This window comes from Astatotilapia calliptera, chromosome 14 (genome assembly GCF_900246225.1).
Source record: "Astatotilapia calliptera chromosome 14, fAstCal1.2, whole genome shotgun sequence".
Classification (NCBI taxonomy): Eukaryota; Metazoa; Chordata; class Actinopteri; order Cichliformes; family Cichlidae; genus Astatotilapia; species Astatotilapia calliptera.
In genome coordinates, this window is record NC_039315.1 from 20,643,379 (window position 1) to 20,667,422 (window position 24,044).

General features: G+C 39.2%; 1 protein-coding gene across 2 annotated transcripts; it reads right to left on the minus strand.

Annotated features, from left to right (window-relative positions):
• Positions 1 to 1,876: 1,876 nt before the first annotated feature.
• Positions 1,877 to 21,227, minus strand: LOC113036548 (HHIP-like protein 1). 2 transcript variants are annotated; one of them, XM_026192964.1, is made up of 15 exons: positions 21,053 to 21,227; positions 19,991 to 20,861; positions 11,859 to 12,123; positions 11,073 to 11,352; positions 10,830 to 10,955; positions 10,608 to 10,751; positions 8,985 to 9,097; positions 8,594 to 8,734; positions 8,376 to 8,450; positions 7,931 to 8,057; positions 7,570 to 7,715; positions 6,416 to 6,497; positions 5,894 to 5,976; positions 5,238 to 5,534; positions 1,877 to 3,465 (listed from the first exon to the last, which is right to left on the minus strand). In XM_026192964.1, exons 2-15 carry the CDS (start codon positions 20,294 to 20,296, stop codon positions 2,693 to 2,695), a joined length of 2,958 nt encoding a protein of 985 aa, XP_026048749.1. In that variant the 5' UTR covers positions 20,297 to 20,861; positions 21,053 to 21,227; the 3' UTR covers positions 1,877 to 2,692. The 2 variants fall into 2 exon arrangements, with proteins under 2 accessions (XP_026048749.1, XP_026048748.1); XM_026192963.1 differs by having other exon boundaries at positions 20,994 to 21,227.
• Between the last annotated feature and the right edge of the window lie 2,817 nt (positions 21,228 to 24,044).

The following is a 24,044-nucleotide window of genomic DNA, read 5'->3' on the forward strand; positions in this document are numbered from 1 at the left end:
AATACTTATTAACAAAAGGGAGCTAATTCCATTTTTATAATAAAAATCATCCGTTGTATTGTTCTCAGGTAAACATTACACAACTCTGGTAAAAAAAAAAAAATCTATAAATATTCAAAAGTAATTCATATTTAGTTTATTGTTATTAATAAATGATTAGTTTATTATTATTTCTTGTTTGCTATTTTTGTATTATTTTTAATGGTAACACCTTAAATCTACAAGTGATTTCACCCACTGACCACTTTATTAGGTACACCTGCTGAACTGCTGATTAACGCAAATCTCAAATCAGCCAATCACATGGGAGAAACTCATTGCATTTAGGTATGTGGACGTGGTAAAGATGATCTGCTGAAGCTCACACCGAGCAACAGCATGGGGAAGAACGGTGATTTAAGTGGCTGTGGTCGTGGGTGCCAGAGGGGCTGGTCTATTTCAGAAACTGCTGATGTACGGAGATTTTACTACATGACCATCTCTAATGTTCACAGAGAATGGTACGAAAAACAGAAAATATCCAGTGAGCAGCAGGTCTCTGGTTGAAAATGCCTTTTCCCAGTGAGAGAACATAGGAGAATGCCCACTCTGCATCGAGGTAATAAGAAGGCTACAGAAACTCAAATAACCAACAACATCTAGAAATGCAGCAGCCCACAGGCACGGCACCACACCCGATGCCACACCAGTCAGTTACAATTGTCATGGACTCACCAAAACTGAACCACAGAGGGCTGAAGAGACTTGACTTCTGGAACAAGACTAGAAAACTCCGAATTTGATGTAAACAAAATGTAAGCATGGATGTACTTGTATCAACAGTACAAAAGACAAACATGTCGGGTTCATATTTAAAGTCGATGTTTGTTTCCAGATCTGAGGAAAACAGTGTTACACTGCAACTAGGAACCGTAGAAATCATTTTAATCCAGATCAAGAAAAACAAATGAATTTGGTTAATGTACAGTGAGGCTAACCGGATTTCAAAAATATTGTTTGGAATCATGGTTTTTACTCTCAAAACATTTTGTTTTACATAGTGAAGAATTCTGTCACCTTCAGTTTAAACCACATCCATAGAGGCAACACAAGATGGTGTACTGCTTCTGTTTTCTTCTTCGTCACTTCACTCCTTAATTTGCCCAAATGCTGCTTCTCTCTGTTCATTCAGCCATCTGTTTGTTTGTTAATATGGGAATGTTTGTAATAACGCCTCTTTTACACTCTGCTGACTTTCATGTTTTAATGATTACACAAATATATGGAGTGAGAATGAAGGAAGTCAGACGAAGGAAATAAGACCAAGCCTTAGATTTCGTGATATTTAATTATAAAATTGAAATGTAAAGAAAATGTTGACATGTGGTGCATTCCAGCCCACTGAGTGTAACTCATCAACTCATCAGTTTTTCCTTCTGTCAAAATGTTGATGTGCGTGCACATAAGAAGGCTGGACAGCTGGACCTCCTCATCCCCAAAGCTAAATTCTGTTTAAGTGGAATTACTTATTATTTATGCAACAACAGATAATTATGGCCTATCAGGAAACAAAAAGATCTTCAATGTTTATTCCATCTGACCATAAAATGTGTGGATGTTTATTTGGGGCAACAGAAAATATCTTTACGGTCAGTAAGGACTGTTTCCACAGTTTCATCACAAACATTTTTACTTCCTGTTTAAGGTCTACGTGTAAGTCAAGAAAAGTCAGTGACAAATGGGTCAAATGCTCTGTAAACTGTCTCAGAAATTTCAGATTAATATATTACAAATCCTCATTGTTTTACACAACAAAGTGCTTAGAAGTGTTGCTGAAGCAGAATCAGATACTGTTCAATAAAATTCACTGACAGCAAATAAGAGACTTAGAAGAAAATCACTTTGCAGTAAACTTTATTTACATCACAGGCCCCCTGTGCCTTTAACATCTCTTTATGTAAACCTGGAAACATTACATTCAATCCGCAGAATGTCCAGCATTTCCTGGTTAAAGATAATTTTTTCATCTTAAAACTACATTCAACATGTTTCCATGTGCAATTTATTTAAAATCTGCCTCAGAAAATAAATCTAGTAAAATTATGCATTTAAAAAATGTTTGTGTGTTCTAGCAGGATTTTTTTTTTCTTTAAATGTCAAGGCACCTCCAAAACTCACTCAATCCACCAGTTTTTAGCTTGATTTGCATCATGAACATTATGAAACCATTAACTGCTGAGTACCAAAATTAATTTAAGTACAATACTCACAAGGGGTTAAGAAAGAGTCCCTTTTGTGAGCGGTAACACCGTGTTTATGTAATTATGGTTTAGATACTATGTTGCTGTTTACTATAATCATCATTGTTTCAACTTGTAACTGATTATTATCTTTACAACTGTGGATTGAGTGAGTTTAGAAGGAGCTACTTGCATATAGATCACACAAAGCCAGTGAAAAGTTGGATGCATGCTCTTCTTTTCCACTTCTCTCCAAGACGCAAATAGAGCAGTTTTAAGGTAACATGCAGAAATGCAAAAGCAGGATAATACAAATTCTGAAAATTGCAATTAATTAAAAGTCATCCTTAAAAAAATGTGTGGGATCTAATAATCATTTATACAATCACTGTCTGTATGTGATAGTCCCATATATTTTTTCCAGTTTTTCCAGTTCTCCCAATGCTTTTCCCTTTCTTTTAACCAACTCCTTGCTAACCACAGATCACCCCTACATCTTCCGCATGTGAGCAGTTATGTTTCCCAACCCTGGACCTCTTGCACTCGAGCAGTGATCTCTCCCCACCTTCACACTCCACATCATCCAAGAATATCCTAACACTGTCGTCCGCCTCCCCCAGGACAGCCCTCTTCATCACTGCCAGGGCAGTCGAGAATCCAAGCTGACGACACACGACACTACCTGACTTGATGGTGAAAAGGTCATCGCACACTGTACCCCACTGGCCACGGATGAAAATTTCCACTCTGCCTCGATCTGGCAAACCTTCGGCGCTTACAAGTCGCACTGAGCCAACCCACAGCCTCCACCCTCCTCTTGCTTTCTTGTAACCTTGACCTCTACCCCGTCCTCTCGGCCTCTTAAACACTTGGTTGCCCTCTCCTGCACTTTCCAGCTTCTCACCAAGCCACAGCTTTTCCTCCTGTGTTTTAAGCAGCGTAGTGTTGATTAGTGGTCTCTGGGGCCTGTAGGATGGTACAAGGGGCGTCTGGTTGAAGTACGGTGGCCATGCTGTGGTCATCCTATGGTCAGGAGCTTTTGGATAGGGTGTGGAGATTAAAGTCATGTGGGGCTGCTTCAGCAATTTTGTGGATGGAGTGGTAAGGAGTTGTGGTTTGAAATATTGTGAGGTGGTGCTAGGGGGGTACTGAAGGGGTCTCCCATGTCTCCCTGATGAAGGTGTGGTGATGGTTGGGGTTTTTGCAATCCTAGATGAGTCTGCAGTCGTGGAGGTTGTGCGATAACCTGATGAAGAGACAGAATCACCCTTTTTATTTGTTTTATGAGGTGCTGAAACTAATGTTAATATAAAACAAGTTTGACATTTTGGGAAACAGAGGTTGTTTTGTTGTTAAGAATCAGATGCAGAAAAATCATATAAATAAGAGGATATTTTAGCGACTAATTAGCCTGCTAGGAAATGGGTTATGTGCAAAGTTAGCAAGTTAGCTAGCTATACTACTCATTACTACTCATTACTATACTACTATTTTTTCTATTATCATTTAAATAAAGTGTAAATACATCTAGAAAATTTCTGTATTCAGACAAAAAATGTAAAACCACCATTTTTTTGGTATTTTATGTAGGTATTTAAATAAGATATCATGTTGTTAAAATGCTAGCTTTAGCTGTGCAGGTGGCTATATTGTAATATATTTTTGCAGTCCATGTTCTAGCTAAGCTAACTAATTAAGACACAGCACTGACCTTATCAGCTGGAAGCACATTTCCCAAAATGTTAAACTGCTTTAGGACAATTTTTCATTGTACTATTTGACAAAGGAAAAATAGTATCAACCACAAAGGAAGGACGTAGACACAGACACAAAAGGATGAATGTCCAAACTGAGGCTGATGCAGAACAATTTATTCATAATAAATTATGCCAAAACACCTGATTTAAATTAAAGCAGTGCAAAAACCTAATGCATAAATAAGCACCATTTATCCTGCTTTAGCTTCTTGAACCAGCCAAAGAATAGCATGTTAGCAGGTCTGAAGTTGGGATTCAAAGCCAATTTAGTCAATTCCACGATACCTGAGTCGGGCAAAAGCTTGTGCAAATGCAAATGGCTTAGTCTGAATAATTAAACTTGTGATTAAAACTAAGCCAAGAGGGTGAGGCAGTAAACTCAGTTATAATTAAGATAAACAATAATTTTACAGCATTTTCTCTGCAAATTATGCAAATTATTTTCCATTCCCCATGTTTATGTTCCAGTGCACAGACTTGCTAAACTGTATAGACAGGTGAGATGCAAAAATGAATTCTTAAAAAGCTACTTATTTTTTGAATGCATATTGATTTAAGAAAAGTCACCTTTTGTTTTTTTACTCTGTTTTTTTTTTTTTTTTTTTTTTTGCCATTTAGGTTACAGTATGGCTTATCTGCCTCAACAAAGTAGAGAAAATGTCCAAGGGGCATATTTATCAAACTTTTTAAATCATTTTATGTGTTATTTATTTCTATATAAATATTCACAATATTCTTAATCAGTTCAAAACGGTGTGTAAAACCAGTTAAAAGGCCAAAAACTATATAGCAAATTATTTAGTTGAAGAAAAACATAAATAAACCTTAAAACCAATTTAAATATGATTAAATCATAACATTTTAACATGACCTTTAGGAGATACTGCTGATACTTTTTGATCATGAGAAAGCCTGCATAGATTTTATAATTACCTTATTCCAAGAAGGTGTGATTCCCCCCCCCAAAAAAAAGAAAGCTAAGCTAAATTATTAGCACTTAAGCCTAATTTGCAAAGGATTTTACTTAGAAGCAAACATAAATTTAGTAATTAAGATGTAAAAATGTGAAACAAAATCAGAATGTAGGCGAAGAAACCACCAGTTTTGGCGTTGCTGGCTTCTCCTCGTGCCACGGTGTGAACCAGTCTCGTGGACTTATTTTTAGTCTTAATAGTCAAATTAGTGGTTGGGTTAGCGGTTTGGCTAGAAACTGGGTAATCAGTGGAGCTAGCCTGATAAACGGGTACACCAGCAGGCCTACCAGTGGACGAGGTTGTGGCAGGAGTTGTTGCTGCCATCTGGACAGTTCTTGGCTTTACTGTTGTGGTCGACGCAGATTTTGTTGTGGTTTTGAGAGCCAGTGTTGTTGTTGGTAATGTTGTCTTTCTTGTTGTTTTTCTTGTTGCTGCTGTTGTTGGCGGTGGCTTTGGTTTTTTTCTTGTTGGCATTGGAGGTTTTTTTATTACTATTCTTGTCTTCTTTTTAGTTGTTGTAGGTTTTGTAGTGGTCGTTGTAGTAGGAACAGCTGTGGTGGTTGGTTTCTTGTTGATTACATACTCTGCAAAAAAGAGAAAAATAAAATAAAAAGAATTATGCAGTGCTAAAAACCATCCGTTGGATACCTGATGCAAGAAACTGCTTTGATTTGGTAGATTTATCAAATTTAAACGCTCCCATTAAAGTGAACAATCAAGAGACATCAAGAGAAGCCAAAAGAAACCACATGCATATTAAATAGCATGTTTTAACCATTTATTTACTGCTGGAAATGTAACTCACCAATTTCTAGAAAGAATCACTTGTAAAGTGCCTTGAAAAGCGCTATATAAATCCAATCCATTATTATTATTATTATTAAAGGTTGAAGCAGGGCAAGGAAATTCGAGAAAAAAACACCACTTTAAGACTTTCTTTTACCTTCTTTTGGGTGGAAATGAATTAGTTTTCCTTTTATCTTAACAGGTGAAGGCTTGATGCTACACTTTCCTGGTGGTGCTCTCCTGTTTCCAAGACAGAAAAGATTAGTAGACATGCAATATTGGGTACTATAAGCACATATGTATCTTTTCATTTATTTTTTTTTATGTTTTGTTTTTAATGGTGTTTAGCAGCTTCCACTTTAATTGTAGTGTGTATTAGTGCAGAGATACAGTCAATGAAGATAGATTAAATAAATAAGATTTAAAAAATCTGTTTTTCTTATTTCTTTCTTTTTGCCTGGATTGGCTAGAGAGGGATGGAAGATGATTGTGCTCTGAGCACTTCTTTTAACATTTTAACATGTTGCTGCACTGTATTTTATTAGCAGCATTCCAACTCTTAAAACCTCCATCATATATAATTATTGGGTTCACACTCTCACACCTTAACATCACACATCCATGTAGTTTAATGAGCACTTAACTGCTGATGAAGTAAAGTGATGCATTGGCAAGTTACCTGGAAGGGTCCACTATCTTGTAGATAACGCCACCTCTTGCTGTCGCACTCGGGACTCCTGTGGCTAAGAAATACAGCTCACCTGGAAAAATTCACAGACGAAATGGAGAAAGAGAGCAGCAGGCAGAGACGGCAGAACATAAAAAGACAAACGGGGAGATTAAAAAAATAGGAAGCAGTGAGCAAGAAAAGAAGGAGATAAAAAAAGAAAAAAATTTAAACAACAGGAACAGAGGGAAATATTTATGATGACAACAGATGGGAGACAGAAATAAAAGAGGTACAAAAATAGCAAAATGGGGGAGAAAGAGAGAGACCAAAACACTACTCTGGGGAAAAATATTTTAAACTTTGCTTTAATCATTCGTCTCCAATTTGCTTCCTGAAATTATCAGGAAAGAAGAGAAATACAATTTTTTAAGACCAACACAAACCTAAACATTTCCTAACTTAGAAATCATGCAGTTTAGTAGTAATCTAATTTCATTAACAATAACACCAGTAAAAATATCCACTTTGGTACTTCACACTACATGTGTACTAGTTAGAAATAATTATTTCTTTTCACATTAAGCCACACAGACCAGGAAACCAGTAGGAAATCCTCTGGAAACCAAAGACATGTAGAAAAATAAATTGTATTTCCGGACTAGATGTTGAGTGTTTGCTCTTGCTATGTGAAATCAGTCCTAAAGAGGGCGCTACACCAAAAACATCTTTGATTGTTTTGGTTACTAAGAGACAAAACTGCCTGTAGTTCTCATGCAAGAAACTTACTTGTCTGCAAACATTCGTCAATTACTCACTGAGCAGTAGTAAAACTGTGAAATGTGCAACACAAACTGGAAACAGAAAAAAAGTTACACCTTTTTAATAGTGTTGGCTGCAGGTGTCACAAGGAGGGTTTCAGTGCAGTACCCTACATCTCTTTGCAACCTATTTCACCAGCTGTCAGCAACCTCTAGCAACCCCAACCAGTCTGAGAATACACATTTTCCACAAGCAACTGGCAGCTGCCAGGGGATTCATGGACTGTTTCTAGGTGTGTGTGATTGGGGCTCAAGTTTATCGTTCCATTATAAATGTACCTAATTAAATAAGTGATGCAGTGTCTGGTAGCAATACATCAACACACCGACCCACACAGTTATTACCTGCTTCATCTTCAGCAAAAGAGATGATGTATTTATAGTAACTGTTGATAAGTTTGGGGAATCTGCAGGTCTGGTCTCTTCCCATGCAGATTTCATTGTACTGCCATTCACCTGTGGTAACGTTCTCCCTAAGAGACATCAGACGCCTAAACACAAACAGAGATACATATAATGTTTACGCATAGCAAGAGCTGTAGTCCAAAAGCTTCACATCAATGCATTTTTACTGTAAATTATTAAATCAACCCTGTGCAGAGCAGTTCAACAGCACACTGACTGGACACTGATTAGGTAGAAATCCACAAAAACAAAAAAGGCTACGAGTGTTTTCATTTGAAATTTTAATTTTACAAACACACACCCGCTCATGAAATCCCCAAAGATGTAGAGTCCGTTAAGGTTGGGCATCTGACAGCCTCTGTAGATGTATCCTCCTGTCACAGACTTGCCCAGCTTGTGTGGATAGGCAAAGATTGGCAAGACATCGTCTGCAAACACATAAACAAAGATCAGACCTCGTTTATTATTCAGTGTCACTGCTACATCATTGTAACAAACAGGAAATATACTGTACCCTGTAAGAAACCTGAGCTCGTGAAATTAAAGGACAATGAAGTTCCGTTATTTAAAATCTCTTTTGAGTTGACAACAGTTTTTTTATTCTATTCTAAGGAGGCTTTTACAGAGAACAAAGAGTGTGCTGTAACAATTTAATTTACAAATTAAATATCTGTATAAATATTAAATAATTTGGTTAAAATATACTTGTATTTATGGACTTTCAGTAACCCAGACTGTAGACTCACCGAGGGATGAGTTTTGACAGAGTTTACGATCGTAGCAGCTGAATCCTTCTTTGGCTCTCCAGCCGTAATTTCCTCCTTAAAAATAAGAGTTGACACAGTAAAATTACTCAGCAAAAAAGTTCTACAATTTATATGTATTCAAACGGTTTGATGCTGGAAAAATTGGAAATCAACATATTAGAAAAAGAAAATCATCCTTCAAACTACAATTATCATACCTTTAACAATGAGGTCTACCTCTTCGTATTTGTTCTGGCCCACGTCACCACAAAGCATCCTGCCTCTGCCTTCAGTGGTAACGGGGTCACCGCGGTCAATGGAGCAACGCCACATGTTGCGAACTCCATAGGCATAAACCTCTGCAGGGAAACAAAGAAAGAAATACGTGGATGGAAAACACAAACAAAAATGACATCCTCTGTGAGGACGCACTTCTGACACGAACAGTCATTTTCCAGCTTTGCACAGAAAGAAAAACACAGTCCCACCGCAGTCCAATATTATGAGAGAAAAGCTAAGCTAGATTAGCATTAATAAGTGTGCCATTCAGCATCTTCAAAGTCACCAGACATGATCACAGTCTTCCACACAAACAGGAAATTCATTTACCCGGCCGTGCCTCCTTCTCGCCCAGAAATGGGTTGTCTGAGGGAATGCTGTACGGGGCACTGTTATCGTTGAAGTCAACGTCAACACGCAGCACCTTGCCGAGAAGTGTTGACCTATTAAACGTAACGACCAGACAAAAAAGGAAGAATGACTCAGAGTATCATAAAGACTGTGGTGACTGAATGGTTCAACCGTAAGTGTTTATTTAACGCCAGAAAAGCATGGTCAGATCTGTTTTGCAGTTCTGTTTGAATGAATCTGAGTAGAGAGTATAGCTCTGGACACTTCAAAATCCATCCTGCTACGTCTATCAGCAGTCACATGAACAATGGACAGTAGTGATCTGAATCCACTGGCTGTCATAACACTGACCATCAATGTGGGATAGTTTAGCATGAGCTGTTTCTTTCCTTCTCCCTACCTTTCTCTCCCTTGTTGCTTCATCTGCTTAGAAATGTAAGGAAAAGAGGAACTACCTTCACAAATGGGTGTAATTTCTGTATAAAGAATAATTTAAAACAAATATTATTAATGGCCTTTATGGCCTTTTTCCAGTGTCCACTTTTTCCAGTGTTTACCACCCTGCACTCACTCTCGCTCACTTTCTCTCTCCCCTCCACATTCCAGTGTGTGGTGGTCCATGATGTGTGTAGTGTGTCATGTCAATATTAGACTTGGCAGGCTGCATTCCCAGAAGAGCTACTACGGCTTGTCAAAAACAGCCTCAGGAAGAGACAAACGGCTAAATTGTCCATCTCTGGAGAAAATGTGCTAACAGCTCTAAATGAAGTCCCAGTTTTGGAGGAAGTTTACTTGCTTTCTTGATACAAACATTAAAGATAGATGGCTATTTTTGTCAGCCCTAAAATGCAAACCTACCTATTAAATGTGACATTATTGGTGCATTTCACAGGATGAAGTATTGATTTACAAAACATGAGGAGCAATATTTGAACTCCCTGATGCTCTTTTCTATTGGCTGAACTTTGTGACTTGCAACCAAAGGTTTTTTGGCTTTATCTTTAATTTTCTGTGCTAAAAATTCAAAAATAATAAACTTCAATCAATGCAGCTCTCAGTATAATGATAAACCATAGAGGAGGAATGCCTATTTGAAGTGTTTTGTAAATTAAAGACTGAAATCTCCATAAACTGGCACAGCACAGAACCTGGCAGTTATCATGAATGATTGTTTATGACACGTGCAAACAAAGTTTTCACTCGTCACTTTGAAGAAATTGTTTTGAATTATAGTCTTTGCAAAACTATCATTTATAATGCCCTCTGTTCAATGCAGAAACGTTCCTCATAAATGTGATCCTTTTAATTAGATTTGATTTGAGAGGAATTTAACTATCTGGAACCCATTTTTGGCAGGACTCTCTGACGCTTTACCTGCTCCGACTCGACTTTGGTATTTTGTTTATCAAGTCAACATCTTGACAACGTCATGAGGCCTCGTGAAGATTATAAAGATGAGCATTCTTCACAATCACAACTATGTCTATTATATTTGCGTGTTATTTGAGATTTCACATCTTCTTTAACACAAAATGTGAAATCAACATTGTGGGTCTATGCATGCATCCAAACATGCAAACACATTAGTTAAACAGTACTGACTTGTTTTGTGAATTGCCAAACTTTCCAAAGGGATCTCCAGCACGGCCACCGTCACCTATGAAGATGTACAGATACCCATCGTGACCGAAAAGAAGCTGTCCTCCATTATGATTGGATGCTGGCTCCACCACCTCCAGGATGGTTCTACAGCAGGAGAGATGAGAAGATGATGAATGTATTTGTGTCATTTAAGACCATGCAAGGACCTACTAAATACAGCACCTCTCAGAAGAATGGTCTAGTTGATTATCATCATGTGCTGATACTGTGAACTCGCTGATTCGTATTCGTTCCTCCTTCTTAACAGACACAGAGTAGTACACGTAGGCTTTTCTGACAGTGGTGAACCTGTGAACGAAACAGAAGCTCAATGGAAATGCTGCATTTCACATTTTGGCACAATGAATTTTTCCTTTGAAAACTAAATGTTGCTATTTAAATGTGTATTTTGATTGGAAAAAAGACCTAGGGTGTAAGGCTATGCAGAGGAATCCCCTCTCGTCTCCAGCCCACGGGGATGTGAGGACGGCTTTAGTCAGGTTGAGGAAAGGTCGATCGATCCTAGAGCCGTTCGCCAAGTACACCCACACATAACCCAGCTGCTCCGCAACAAAAAAGCGATGAGTTCCATCATCTGCATGGATCATGGCCACAGGGTTACGGAGTCCATTGGCAACTTCCTGTAAGCACAGCTCCAAACATCCTTCGGGATCTTCATTTAGCAATCCCAGGTTAGCATTTAACTCTTAGGGTGGGGGAAAAAAGACACGGGAGAGTAGATTGGCATGTGTCTAATCACATGTGCAAACTGAGTTGCAATCAAACTTGCAGAGATTTGCACCAAATTAAAACTGTAATTATTTTACAGCAATGCACTGTACTTTCAGCTTCTGTTCAGGCAGTTACAAATCAATATGAAGAGCTCTTCCACCCACACTTTCTTTCATTGCAGGGATTTTCTTGGTGAGACAGTGCAGACACGGATATTTTCAAATTCATGCATGCAGTTCAGACTGTTTGCATCCATCATTAACATTCGTACTAATGATTTTAAACATTTCACTTTAAGCATGCTAGCTGGTTTGCTGATGTGGAGCATCATTTTGATACTGACGCTGACATTTAGCTCACAGATTGATGTGTTTAATAACAGCTTCAGAGCTATCAAGGCTGTATACTCTAGACCTTTTTCTGGGCTAGTTACACCGAGATGCATTTTTTTAACCTCTTCATACAACATGTAACTCATACCTGCATTTGTCAAGACACTAGGATAGCAATACTCTTTGTCCTTCAACACCAGAAATTCACAAAACCTTCTGTGATCTTCTTCAATTGTGGCAGTCAGGTTTGCAAACTGCTGTGAGTTCCCTACGTCCTCAAGCAGGAGGCTGAGCGTGTACCGGCACTGCCGCCAGTAGTCAGAGCAGTAATCCCCACAGAGTCCAGGTAGCGCCCTCATGGGTGTGTCAGCGTCCTCGGCATCATACAGGTGGGCAGCATATGGAGAACACTCCTTCAAAGGACAACAGATACCGTTTCATTACATATGATTTAAAAATGTAAAACTTTTTTGAGCTAATATCAAAGGTAGAGTTACAGAAATGTATGAGATTCAGTAATGAATCACTTAAATGGATTTGTGTATTTGTTCTTCCACAGCCTCTGGGCCTCATTTTGACTGGGCAAGCCTGAGATATATGCAGCCTGTCTGAGTGCGGCCTGGTATAAATGGATCCCAGGAAGGTCCACTCAGTTATTAAGTCACAACCACACTGTCCACACCCAGAATGGTGTGCCTTAGGCACAAAGAGCCATGGCACCCAAACCATCATCATGCAAACTGGTGCGCTTTCATTTGCCAGAAAAACCAAACTGATCCAGTAAACAAATCCCAAACAACAAACCAGCATAAGATTGGTTTGGTAGATCACGAGTGTTTAGATTAAATTTGGTGTTGTTTCTTGTAAGGGCTCATAAACCTATTTTCACTTTGCAGTGAATTATTTCTGACATCAGTAAAGTTTTCCAAATAACTGTTTTGGTATTTAAACAAAAGTAAATATTTAAATAAATAAACATAAATAACGTTGCAAAAGATTTAGCTCATTTAGCACAGATCAGAACAGCAGATATGGGATATTTTTGTGTTGTTTCACAGTCTGACGCTTAATCTCAGCTGTTTTTATATATGGAGATTATTACAGTGATTATGTAAGTGGTGGATTTAGTTTCAAAAGCACTTTAAAAATTATGTCACTGAATAACGTCAACGTGGACAAAACGTGTTGTTTTTAATCCTGTCATCACAATGCCTCTTCTGGTAATTATTTGCTGTAACATTTTTGTAAGGACATTGGTAAATGAAAACATGTACTTATGTGTTTTTATCTAAAAGATTTTTTAAGTTTTTGTTGTCTTCATTGAGCCCTGGTTGAAAAATAGTCCCCAAACGATGGACCAATGTCACAGAAGTTGCCTGGACGTCTTTGCTTGACTTTCTAGTGAGAGAAACGTTTGTGTTGAAGGATTTCTTTTTGCAATCTCTTCCTTGATTAGAATGAAGCAAAAGCAGATATTCGCAAAAAAAAAAAACCTTCAGTGGTTTCTTGACCTCACAATCACAGGCTTTCTGGCTCCTTTCTTTAACTTTGCACTCAAACAATTGCATTTGATGCTGACACTGAATGCAGTGATGCAACAGCTGTTCGCCAAGTACACCAAGTACAACAGCTGTAAAACTCTTACCTTCAGCATTCAGATTTTTTTTTAACAGTCTGGGTACATGTAGGAAAAGCCTCATTATGAGAAAAAGATCAAAGCAGTAACAAGGGAAATAAATGGGTGATGTCCTGTTAACTAGTGAATCTACATACTGGAAAATAATATAAACACCTGCCATTTGTTTTTTTGTTTTTTGTTATATAAATCTGTTGCGCTTGCCTTTATTTGGTAAGACAAAGTACATCAGGTAGAAATGGATGAGCAGTAACGTATTTAATTATTTGTACCAGCAGAGCACTTTACTCCAGAGTTGTTAAAAGAAAGAAAAGATCCTGTAACTCAGTGCAGTCTGGGGCAAAATGTAAAGATTTTAAATTTATTTATTTTAATATAATTGTTTGATTTTTGTTTCTATATGCAAACCTCTATCTAATCTCTGTTCTATGTAGAAACAGTACCAACAACCAACTGTCTCTAGTTCAATTTTTCCAGTGGTACAAAAAACAGTTTTGACCAGGAAGATGACGCCAGAGTTTGAACAGTGTATTGTGGGTAATAACTGTTTCGTCATATTTACAATTTGGCAATCGGGCAAATATAAGCATTTGGGTATGTAGATATTTATTACTGCTTTATTACAAGTATAGTCAGCCAGACCTTGACCAGCTGTGACCAGAACTTAAAACTTGACCTTGATTTTTATCCTAATTACCACCTGTAAGACTACAAGGCCGTCTTTTGTGTTTGGTGTATATTCCTGTGAGCAGATTTTTTTTAAGTATTTAGACCACAATTACACACATATGGACAAACTCACAGTGTCAGTAGGTAACATGACTCAAGCTGTAGCCCACACTAAAATGGATATGTTTAAATATAAAGGTGTGACAAATCGATTACTATCAATACTTTTTGGACACTGTTTTGTCTGTTTTTTTACTGTATCACATAAAATGTTTCATCACAGTTGCTGATCATACAGTAGTCCAGCAAACTTTACATTTCTGTGTCTGTCTTTGTCTTTTAGGGCACAGATGGCTTAAACTGCTGTTCCATCCAAGTGTTAACTGAAACACTGACTTTTATAAATCACAGAGAACGGGGAGGTGGGGAGTTTGGCAAAAACAGTCAACGCAGACTCTTGTTGAACATCTTGATAGTACTACTGTGGAAAAGATCAGAGTGTTCTCTGAAAGAGATTTCTCTCTACTGGGCCAAACAAAAGCTGTGTTCAGTCTGAGATGCTGGAACTGCTGATGAAAGCAGTAAACAGGCATGTGGGGCAGATGCTACGTTCAAGGAAAAATGTATAAGTTCAATAAGGTTATGAAGGTATAAGGTTATGAAGACGTTTTCTTTGCTTGAAAATGAGAGACATGTGTTGGCAAAAAGGCAGAGCAAACTGCAAATACTGCACATGATCTTTTGTTTGACCAAGTCATGCTGAAATCCCAGCCATTGTCCTATTTTGGTTCCACTATGATAGGGTAGAAATAAGGCATGCAGCTACAAGCAGCTGTTTCTAACAACGCGACCACTTCAAGCTGCTATAATTTGGTGTTTACGCCGTCAAATTCAGAATAGACTCAGATTTTATTCCTGTCATCTCACATGCTCCAGATTCTCCACTGACTGCTCCACACGCTGGTGTTTTATTGTAGCTGAGAGACAAAAAAGAGTCATGGTAAACAGATGAGAGGTAAATGTGTGACCCTGTCTGAGGAAATGACACAGGCTGAGTTTTTAAACTGAGAGAGCAGTGTGAAACAGCCAGACACATTGCTTTTTTTTTTCTTTTTTTTTTTTGGCCTGTCCCGTTTGGCTCTTTTGCCATCAGAATTGTTGTCTAAAGGCAAAGAAAGATGCCCAACGGATTTACTTTACCAAACTGACCATCCCAGCCTTGCCGTAATGGTCCATTTGATTCACCTTTTATTGTTTATTTTATTTTCACTTACTGAATACGGGACAGACTTGACTGGGGGAAAGAAGGGGAGAAAGAAAGAGGGAAAGAGAAACAGCTGAGAAGAGGGACGGGGGAGAAGGGCAAAAGACAAAAACCAACAGAACGGGCAGAGAAAAAAAAAATGCATATATCAATCACCTGGATCACCTGCTGAGAAAGAAAAAAGAAAGCAAGCAGAAGAGAACAAGAGTAATAGAATAAACAACATCACAATGATATATGGGAATATGACAGTAAATACTAAATGTTAAACATTATTGTGCAGCACATAAGATCAACAGAACACAGTGTGCTTTGAGGTAGGAGCCAAAAAGGGTGTAGTTTGTGGGTGTGATCACCCGTGTGTACACCTGTGAGCATGGACGCGCTTGTTTTTTGTTTTTTTAAAAGGTTCCTTCATGTAATAATCTGCTAGAGGGTGTGGGGGGGCCACAGCCCCGTCCTCCAGGGCGTGAAGCAGGTGTGGAGGAGATCAAAACTCCAGACATCCAGAGGCCCCCAGAACACAAGAGACCAAGGAAGACCAACAGAGGGGCAGCTGCGCCACTGTCCCAGAAAGAGCTGAGGAGAGTCCCAGATGAGGGCTCACTCAGCAGCCGCGGAGCAGAAGCCAGGGGGAGTTGCAGTGATGTGCCCGTGAGCACCGCCGGCAGCCAGCTGCGCCTGAGTGACCGAGCCCCAGGCCGAGAGGCCGGGGGCACCCCACCTCCGAAGTGGCCCGAGCGAGCCCCAGGCTCCAGGCCCCGATAAGCGGCCGCCAAGGAGTGAGCCGGTGTGTACCTGGACGCCCATCCCCGGACACAAAGAACCACCAACGCACCGATGTCTGAGGGGGTCCGCCACTGGCAGGGGAAGTGGTGGTGGGGGGAGATAGGCCTCCAAACCTTGGAGGGCCTGAGATGTCCCCAGAGAGGTGGCGCCTGACACCCAACCTGACATATAGACACAGACATACAGGCACACACAGATACAAACATCCATTCCCACCCTCATGCTCTCATATGCACTTACTCCACACTCAACCAACGTGGAGACAGACATAAAGAGACGTTGTACACAGCCAGACACATTGCTACCGTACTAAAAGCTTGCTTATTAAAAATGCAAGAGGGAAACAACTAATCTGGACTTCTGCTGCTTGGTGCAGTGCTCACTAAATGTTTTTTATCCTCAAACAGCCCCTTTATGGGTCTTGTTGAACTGAGGGTGCTGCTAATGGTTTATTTGATGACAAAATAAATGAAAACCCATCGAGAAAGCCACGTGAAAGCAGAGCACAACTATAACACACAAATGCACACTCTTTTCAAGGGCAACAGAATGCCCTTGAAATTATCTCTATGTCTGTTTTTATTATCGTTAATTCATTTGTTTTTCTCTTTTCTTTATGCCTGACATTATCTTCACTGATTTTATTCATCTCTTCTTATTCCTGTGCTTTTCTTCATCCTTTTTCTCTCTGCTCCTCTTTTGCAGCAACCTGATATATCCTGGACCCCTGGCCTGAGGAGGAAATGGTTGTTTGTTTGGTCAAGTAAGCAAAGAACAATGACAGTCTTCCTCCCGTCTCCCTGACTCACACACACACACTCATTTCCCACTCTGTCTCTCTCTTTAATATGTGTCTGCCTGTCCCTCTCTTCACGCTGTGATTGATATCAGTGCTAGGAAGCTTCCGTTCTGCAGCTGGAACAGACGGCTTCAGTGTATGGCTTTTGCCCTGGTTAAGTACCCTGGCAGCGGGGTAACCTGACCGCCTCCCGGGCCTCTTTCACCTCAAATTATGAACTTGGGAGCCGAAAAACCACAGAGCGGACCATCATCATTGAAAAAGGTTTAAAAAGTACACAAAAGCATCAACATACCTCAAATGGAACCAAAAATGCATTCTTTATTTTTAACATAACTTTTCATATAAAGCGCTCATGTAAATGAGAGTTTCTTTAAAGGCTTTTTGTTGCAGTCTACACAGCACATGTGTATCATGCTAAACTTTTTGAATGTATATTTCGTCTGAGCTCCACCTATATCCAGCAGTTGTAAATGGTGCGTGAGTCGCAGCTCTGCAATTTTACTCGAGATCCAGCCTGCACTGCTTGGTAAGAACCACATCAGGCTATAATTACCACAATAACATAAGTCTATATTTTTGGACGATTCGTCACCATCTTTACATAACGTATGATGTATGAAACTGCCGGGAAGCCGCCAAGTTTGTTAGTTTTCATTGTTTCCTTGTTGACATCAAAAATTAAAGTGTTATTTATGGTAAAGCTACCCACCCGATTATTTTGGCTTCTGCATAGTGAAGCTTTTATCTCAGTTATACGGCCATGACCAAATTTGTGCTGCACCTATCATTTAATTTGTGCTCTGGATCTGCACGTAGTAAGCGTCTGAGCTGCAAAGTCAGGGCCTAATTATGTCATCAGTGAGTGGGAGTGGCTTCAAGGGTTATTCCAGGAAGGGAGGGGCTGGATTTCAGCACTGGGATCTGTTTAAGATTAAAGAGCTGAAAAAGGAAACTAAAACACATTCACACTAAAATAGAAAAACTCGTTAGAATAAAAAATATCCAAAACTATTAACAGAGACTAAAAGTTGAGTATTTATTTTATTTTATGTTCTGTTTTGCCATGTTCACTTTATTATTAGTAGTATCATCATCATCATTAACTATTATTAAAAAAATGAATTTCCTAAATATGGGATAAGGAAAGTATTTCATATCTTATTTTTATCTTATTTTTTATTAAACTGCATTGCAAGAATAACACAATAATGCATTTGGAAAGTTTTTTTTTCATGCCAAAATTGTATGAGTCAATGCTTTTTAAAACAATATAAGTTAAAGAAAAAAAAATATTATGTTCACCTAGGGATTGCTGGTTCATTTTTCTACCTCTGCCTTATGGTCTCTCTGCTGTCATTAAGTGAAATTCAGTTGTTCCCCTCCACACCTAATGTTGGCACAGGCACTTCATTCAAATATTGCCAAGTCTTCTGATGGCGTAGTTAAAACCTTAATGCATATTTTTGTGAGATTACTGGAAAAGTGAATGTGCTGTTAAATTGTTCTGCAATTTCATACAGTTGTTCTGGTTCAAACTCTGGAGACTGGCTGTCTTATGCTTATGTCTGTGCCTCATCTGAGAAACTAATGTTTTCTGGCACATAGTTCACGCTTACTTGTAACTTTACCAGATAAGATGACACAGACTGTTTTTCTTTGACCTCTTTTTCATACCAAGGCTGCTACCTGGCTGGATCTAAACACGTTAACTTTAGCCATAGCGCCGTCACCTTTATTGGCTTCTTTAAAATGTTCATGTTCAGCTGGTGAGGGTGATTTAAGTGTCTGATTAGGTCTCTTGCTAAGAACATTTGCCGATTCTGTCCCAATTTACTTTGCCAGTTTTGTGTTTTCCCTACTCACAGTAGAACTCGCAAATGGCCACAGCCAAATGCTAGCAGGTGGCTGCATGAAAAGGACCAGCTCACATTTGAATGCACGTGAGGCTAGCCAACAGGTCACCAGTCAGGACCAAGAAGACTGCAAATTATCAGATTTCCAGTCAATCAGTCCATTTCAACTTTCTTGGCTTTAAAAAAAAATGATGACAACTAATCTGTGATTTGTTTAGTACATGTTTGTGAACAGATGACCATGCAACATCACCTCCATGGACCCAGACATTTTGTGTCTACATCAAATAGCAGGATTCACTGGAAGAATCCACAATTTTTACAAGCCTGAACATCATGTATCAGGTAAGAAGTCCAACCAATGGCGCGTTTTTTGTTTTTATTCAACAGGTGTCCCACTCCATGCACCTTAGTTGGTGAAGTTGTGGCAGAAATTTTTGGATATCTATGTTTTCATTCAACACCCATGTGTACTGTCATTTCATCAAGAAGAAAAGTTAGCAACAATAAACTGAACGGTTATGCGGTACAGTAAAGGAATTACTAACATATTTTTTGAAAAATCCACCGTAGCGTTATATGAACATTTAAATCAGGCCAGATGTCTGATACACACCACTCCATGGGTTGCATCAGACCCTACAATAATACAAATTAAACAGAGAAAACCTCACCAATCTTATGACCCCCATGAGCAGGTGCTCTGGTGACAGAGGGAAAGAAAACCCATCGCAATCATTCATCTTCAACTCTCTTAGCAAAAGGCAGCCTGTTCTTGATTTTGGAGGGTTTATTTCCACTGGATGATCCTTTGGGCTTTATATTCACCATGTTCAATTTACACATCGGTTTGGCTTTTGGTATGAGTAACTGCTGTCTAAAAGCATCATGTATTCATTAAACTGTTAAAATATTTTGTTGGTTCTCCTTTATGATGAGCTTCTTACACATGACTAAACACACTTATATCTTCCTGTTGGAAATATGTAGTAGAATTTATTACCTGCTAAAACAAACCAGAGGGGAATCTGCTTTAATTTAAATGTAAAAAGTCACAATTGTGATGCTAGATTAGAGGACAGCATATTAAAATAAAATAATAAATAAAATAAAATAGCATAATAAAATCTAGTTATTATACACACAGTGGAAAACATGAGTTTGAATTCTAAACTGAACATGTGTAACACAGTCTGATTTGAATATTTGTACCTATACTCATCAAATCAAAGAGATCAAATCAAATTAGAATAAACGTTTCTCTTACCTGGCAGAGGATGCTGCGTACGTATTTGCCACAGGCTGCATAACCTGAATGGTCAAAGTTTTCCATAATGTTGTAAAACCTGCCCGATATCTCCTCATCTTTTTCCACATCACAGCACCCAAACTTGGAATACTCCTTGCAGAAGGCCAATGGCTGCCTGGGCTCAAATGGAGGCTTGTAATCCAAACACTGAGGGTGACAGCTCCCCCACCAGGTACGGAGGAGCAACAGCAGGATGGGGAGAAGGTGGTGAGGGGATGTGTGCTGCAAGATGCATCTGGGGACCAAATTGCAGGTCTGTATCATCGTGCTGTAAGTATACGCTCTCTCAGTTCTGGATAGTTTGTCTCTTGACCCAATATTGTAGTAAATGAAGTCAGTGTGAATGTGGTATTTGAGTTTAGAAAAGGTAAGAAAAGGAAATGAGTGTACAGGTTACATCACGTCTATAAAGCGCAAATATGAAACTGAAAGTTAAAGTGGAATGTTTGATGTTTTCATTTGGTGTGCTTGTCTCTGCAGATTCAGGCAGCCATCAGTGAGCTTATGTCTAGAGGTGTGAATGTGTGTATGAAGTGACCCTCCATCACAGCTGCCTGCTAGCTGGCCAGAAACCTACAAAATACTCAGGATAACTCCAGTTAAATCTAACTCACACAACACACTCACATGGTAGGCTAACCTCAAGATGTGTGAGACAAAAATGAGGTAAAATATAGTAAATCTGATCCAAGATCCAGTGAATTATTTTATTCAGGAGAACTGCAGAGCAGTCCTGAAGGTCTGTCCAAGCAATGTCCCAAATTTCTGTGATGAGAAGAGTTTACTCAGTCATATCTGCATAAACACCTGCACGTCACAGCAGAAGCTCCTGAAAGAGATAAGGTTCCCGTCACTGAAACTGACCATCAATCACATTGCAACTTATTCTCAAAAATAAGTTTGTTGGTGCACTAAAAGCAAATAAACAAAAGTACTAATCTTCTTAGAAAGAGGGACTAACCTTACGAAAAGCAATCGAAAATGCTGCACCCTCAGCCACAGTTTCTGAAAAATATTTACTTCTAGCTTGAAGTCACTCGGAGAGTCTCTGCTCTGTGTTTGGTCTGGACGTGCTCGGTTGCAGAAGCCATAGGTACAGACAGACAGCAGAAGAAAGTGAGAGTGAGAGGTCCTTTCATTCAGACACAGCCACGCTGCAGCTTTAGCTGAGATCCCTCCCTCATTGCTTCTTTCCTCCTCCCCCTCCTCTCTTCTTTTCATTTGCTTTTTCACTCTCCTACAAAGACACATGCATTCCTCCCCATAGCATGCGGTCCATATTGCCCTGAAGTTGCAACTTTCTACCTCTTCTTCCTCTGAACTCCCCCACCTTCAGCATTCCCAGACCTCCTCTCTGTGTCTAACAGTTCCAGACAGACTTACTCACACTGGTGAGGTCGAGTGTGTGTGTGTGTGTGTGTGTGTGTGTGTGTGTGTGTGTGTGTGTGTGTGTGTGTGTGTGTGTGTGTGTGTGTGTGTGTGTGTGGTCAGATGAACTGAGACGTGTGCTGGAAGCAGAGACCAATGGATTCTCCAGGCACTATTCCAAACCTGAATCTTATGTTTAAGAGCACAACTGGCAAACATTTGCAACTAATTTGTTTGAATACTTTTAGTCGAATTATAGCTTCTTCCCAAGTCAGAAAATTAAAAAAAAAAAAAGGGGGGGGGGGGGGGGACAGTTAAGAGACCTTTAAACTTCTTATATACAATGTTTCTCTACTTTGACTTGCTTCAGATTGATATAATTTATATTTTAATGCATTATAATCAGCACAGAGAACATGACTCTTCAGGTTTTTGCAGCTCATTCTTTTAGTTTGAGATCAAACACTTTACCGTCTTTACCGGGATCCAAACAACACAGTGCTACAGATTGTTCAATGACCCCCCCGGGCAAACTCATGATTGCTAAGAAAAAATTGTTATTCTCCTACTGGTTGGCGAGTGGTTGCTAGCAGTCACCAGGTGAAACTGGTTGCAAAGACGTATAAGGTGCCCCACCAAGGTAGTTTTAAAGATGCCCGTTTGTCTGTGGACATTTGCTAACTACTTGCCAAGTAGTAGCAAAACTTGGCAAGTAGGTAGCCAATGTGTTTGAGTAGCTGGTTTACAGATAAGTGAAGTCTTCCATATAAATTTGATATCCTCTTTGCAGCCAGTTTCATCCAGGAGCTCTGAGCTACCATAAGCCATCTGGTTAGGGAATACACATTTTTCCCTAGTGAGTGGTCACTGCCAGAGGGTCACTGACAGGTCTGCAGGCATCGATGATTTTAGCAACTGATTTCACAGTGCCGGCCTGCAATCCACAGCAACCACTCTTTTCGGTTGCCACTTTTCGTGTCCAGGTGGTTAATGACTTGTCTCTAGACCTGAAATAAAGTGATAGGTTTGTAGCTTAAATTACACAGCAAAGCAAGACACGAGTAGGCAAAGTTCTTTATGTTTCTCGTGCACGGGAGAGAACTTGACAAACGGCGTTCCTTCGCTTGACCCCAGTTGCTCTCATCTGCTCCCCCGTAACACTGCTCTTTTATTGAGGTTACATGAATAGGTTCATTAACATATGACGTCTACATACACACAGAGTACCTTGCCTGTGCGTTGTGTAAGTGTGTGTGTGTGTGTGTGTGTGTGTGTGTGTGTGTGTGTGTGTGTGTGTGTGTGTGTGTGTGTGTGTGTGTGTGTGTGGTCAGAGTGTGACCCCATAATCGACTTCCCTAAACCTGCTGGTCTGGAAGTCCAGCAGTTCATCTAAACAGAAGGCACTTAGCCTAAAACAGATATAGATACGTTTATCCTACCATAAAACAATAAGACAAGGTACGACCTCTCCCATGCTCCCAGAATGTGGGTGTGAATGCCAGAGCACTCTGGAATGCACACAACGTCTCTGCAGACTAAGAATCAAACCTCTATCAATCTACAACTAATTATAAAACTCTAAGCATATATAAGTAGATATTTCTAAGCATAAATGACAATAAACAATGCAAATCTAACATAAAGGGGAAAAAAAGGTGAATATTAGATGTCCAGATGTGTGGACAGAATTTTAACAAAGAATGCTAATGGATATGTTGTGTGGTGTTTCAAACTTGCGTTTTTAAAATGAGTGTTCTTCAGTTAAAATTGGATTGGGTAGGATAATGGATAACACTGTATTTAAGTTAAAATGATAACTTCAAATAATAGGATAATTCAATCGAAATCTCCAAATAACCAGTAATTTCCGACGCAAATAGTCATTTACAAATATTGTAACAGATATAAGTGAAAGTTTATTCTCCAGTTTTAAAAAAGAAACTCTTAAAAAAGGAGTTCACACTTGCATGGTTGGTTGTGATTTGTATGTGTTTTTATATAAACATACCACAACCATCTGTGTCTCATTATTGCTGAGCCACCTTTTAGATTAGAGTGACTCCCATCTGGCAGGCTGACTGTCAGACACTTTATCACTCTGCACTCATAGGCAAAAACAATCTACAGCCAGACCTTCCTTGGATTAAGTAAATGGGCACTTTGCGTGATGTAATGTTATGAAATTGCATAATCCATTATAGCTAACAGATCAACGTAGTAAAAAGAGCTCTGTATAATAGCAAATCAGGTCTACTACTAAGTAAAGCTTTTTCTACTGAAGGGAAGTGAAACAGAATCATTTTGCAGTACAGATACCTGTAGAATGTCCTGATGTTGGAGATTTCATACTAAGTGAAATCAGTACAGGCTGTTTTCACGACGAAATGAAAGTCTACACAATGCTGACTCTTAGATCATATCTGCAGAGACGTGACGTGATCTGTGCTGTGAAAGATTAACGTATTTTCTGTAAACTGTTTATGCTCAGCTCAGCTTGTAAAATGCTTCAATCTTTAAAATGACTTGAATGACAAAGCGAGTGAGTCATAATTTACTGGAAAAGTAACAACAGACACTCAGACATACACATCTAAGCAGCCTAGCAGGCTGGCCTGATTATTGCTATCTTGTTTTGTTGTCTCAC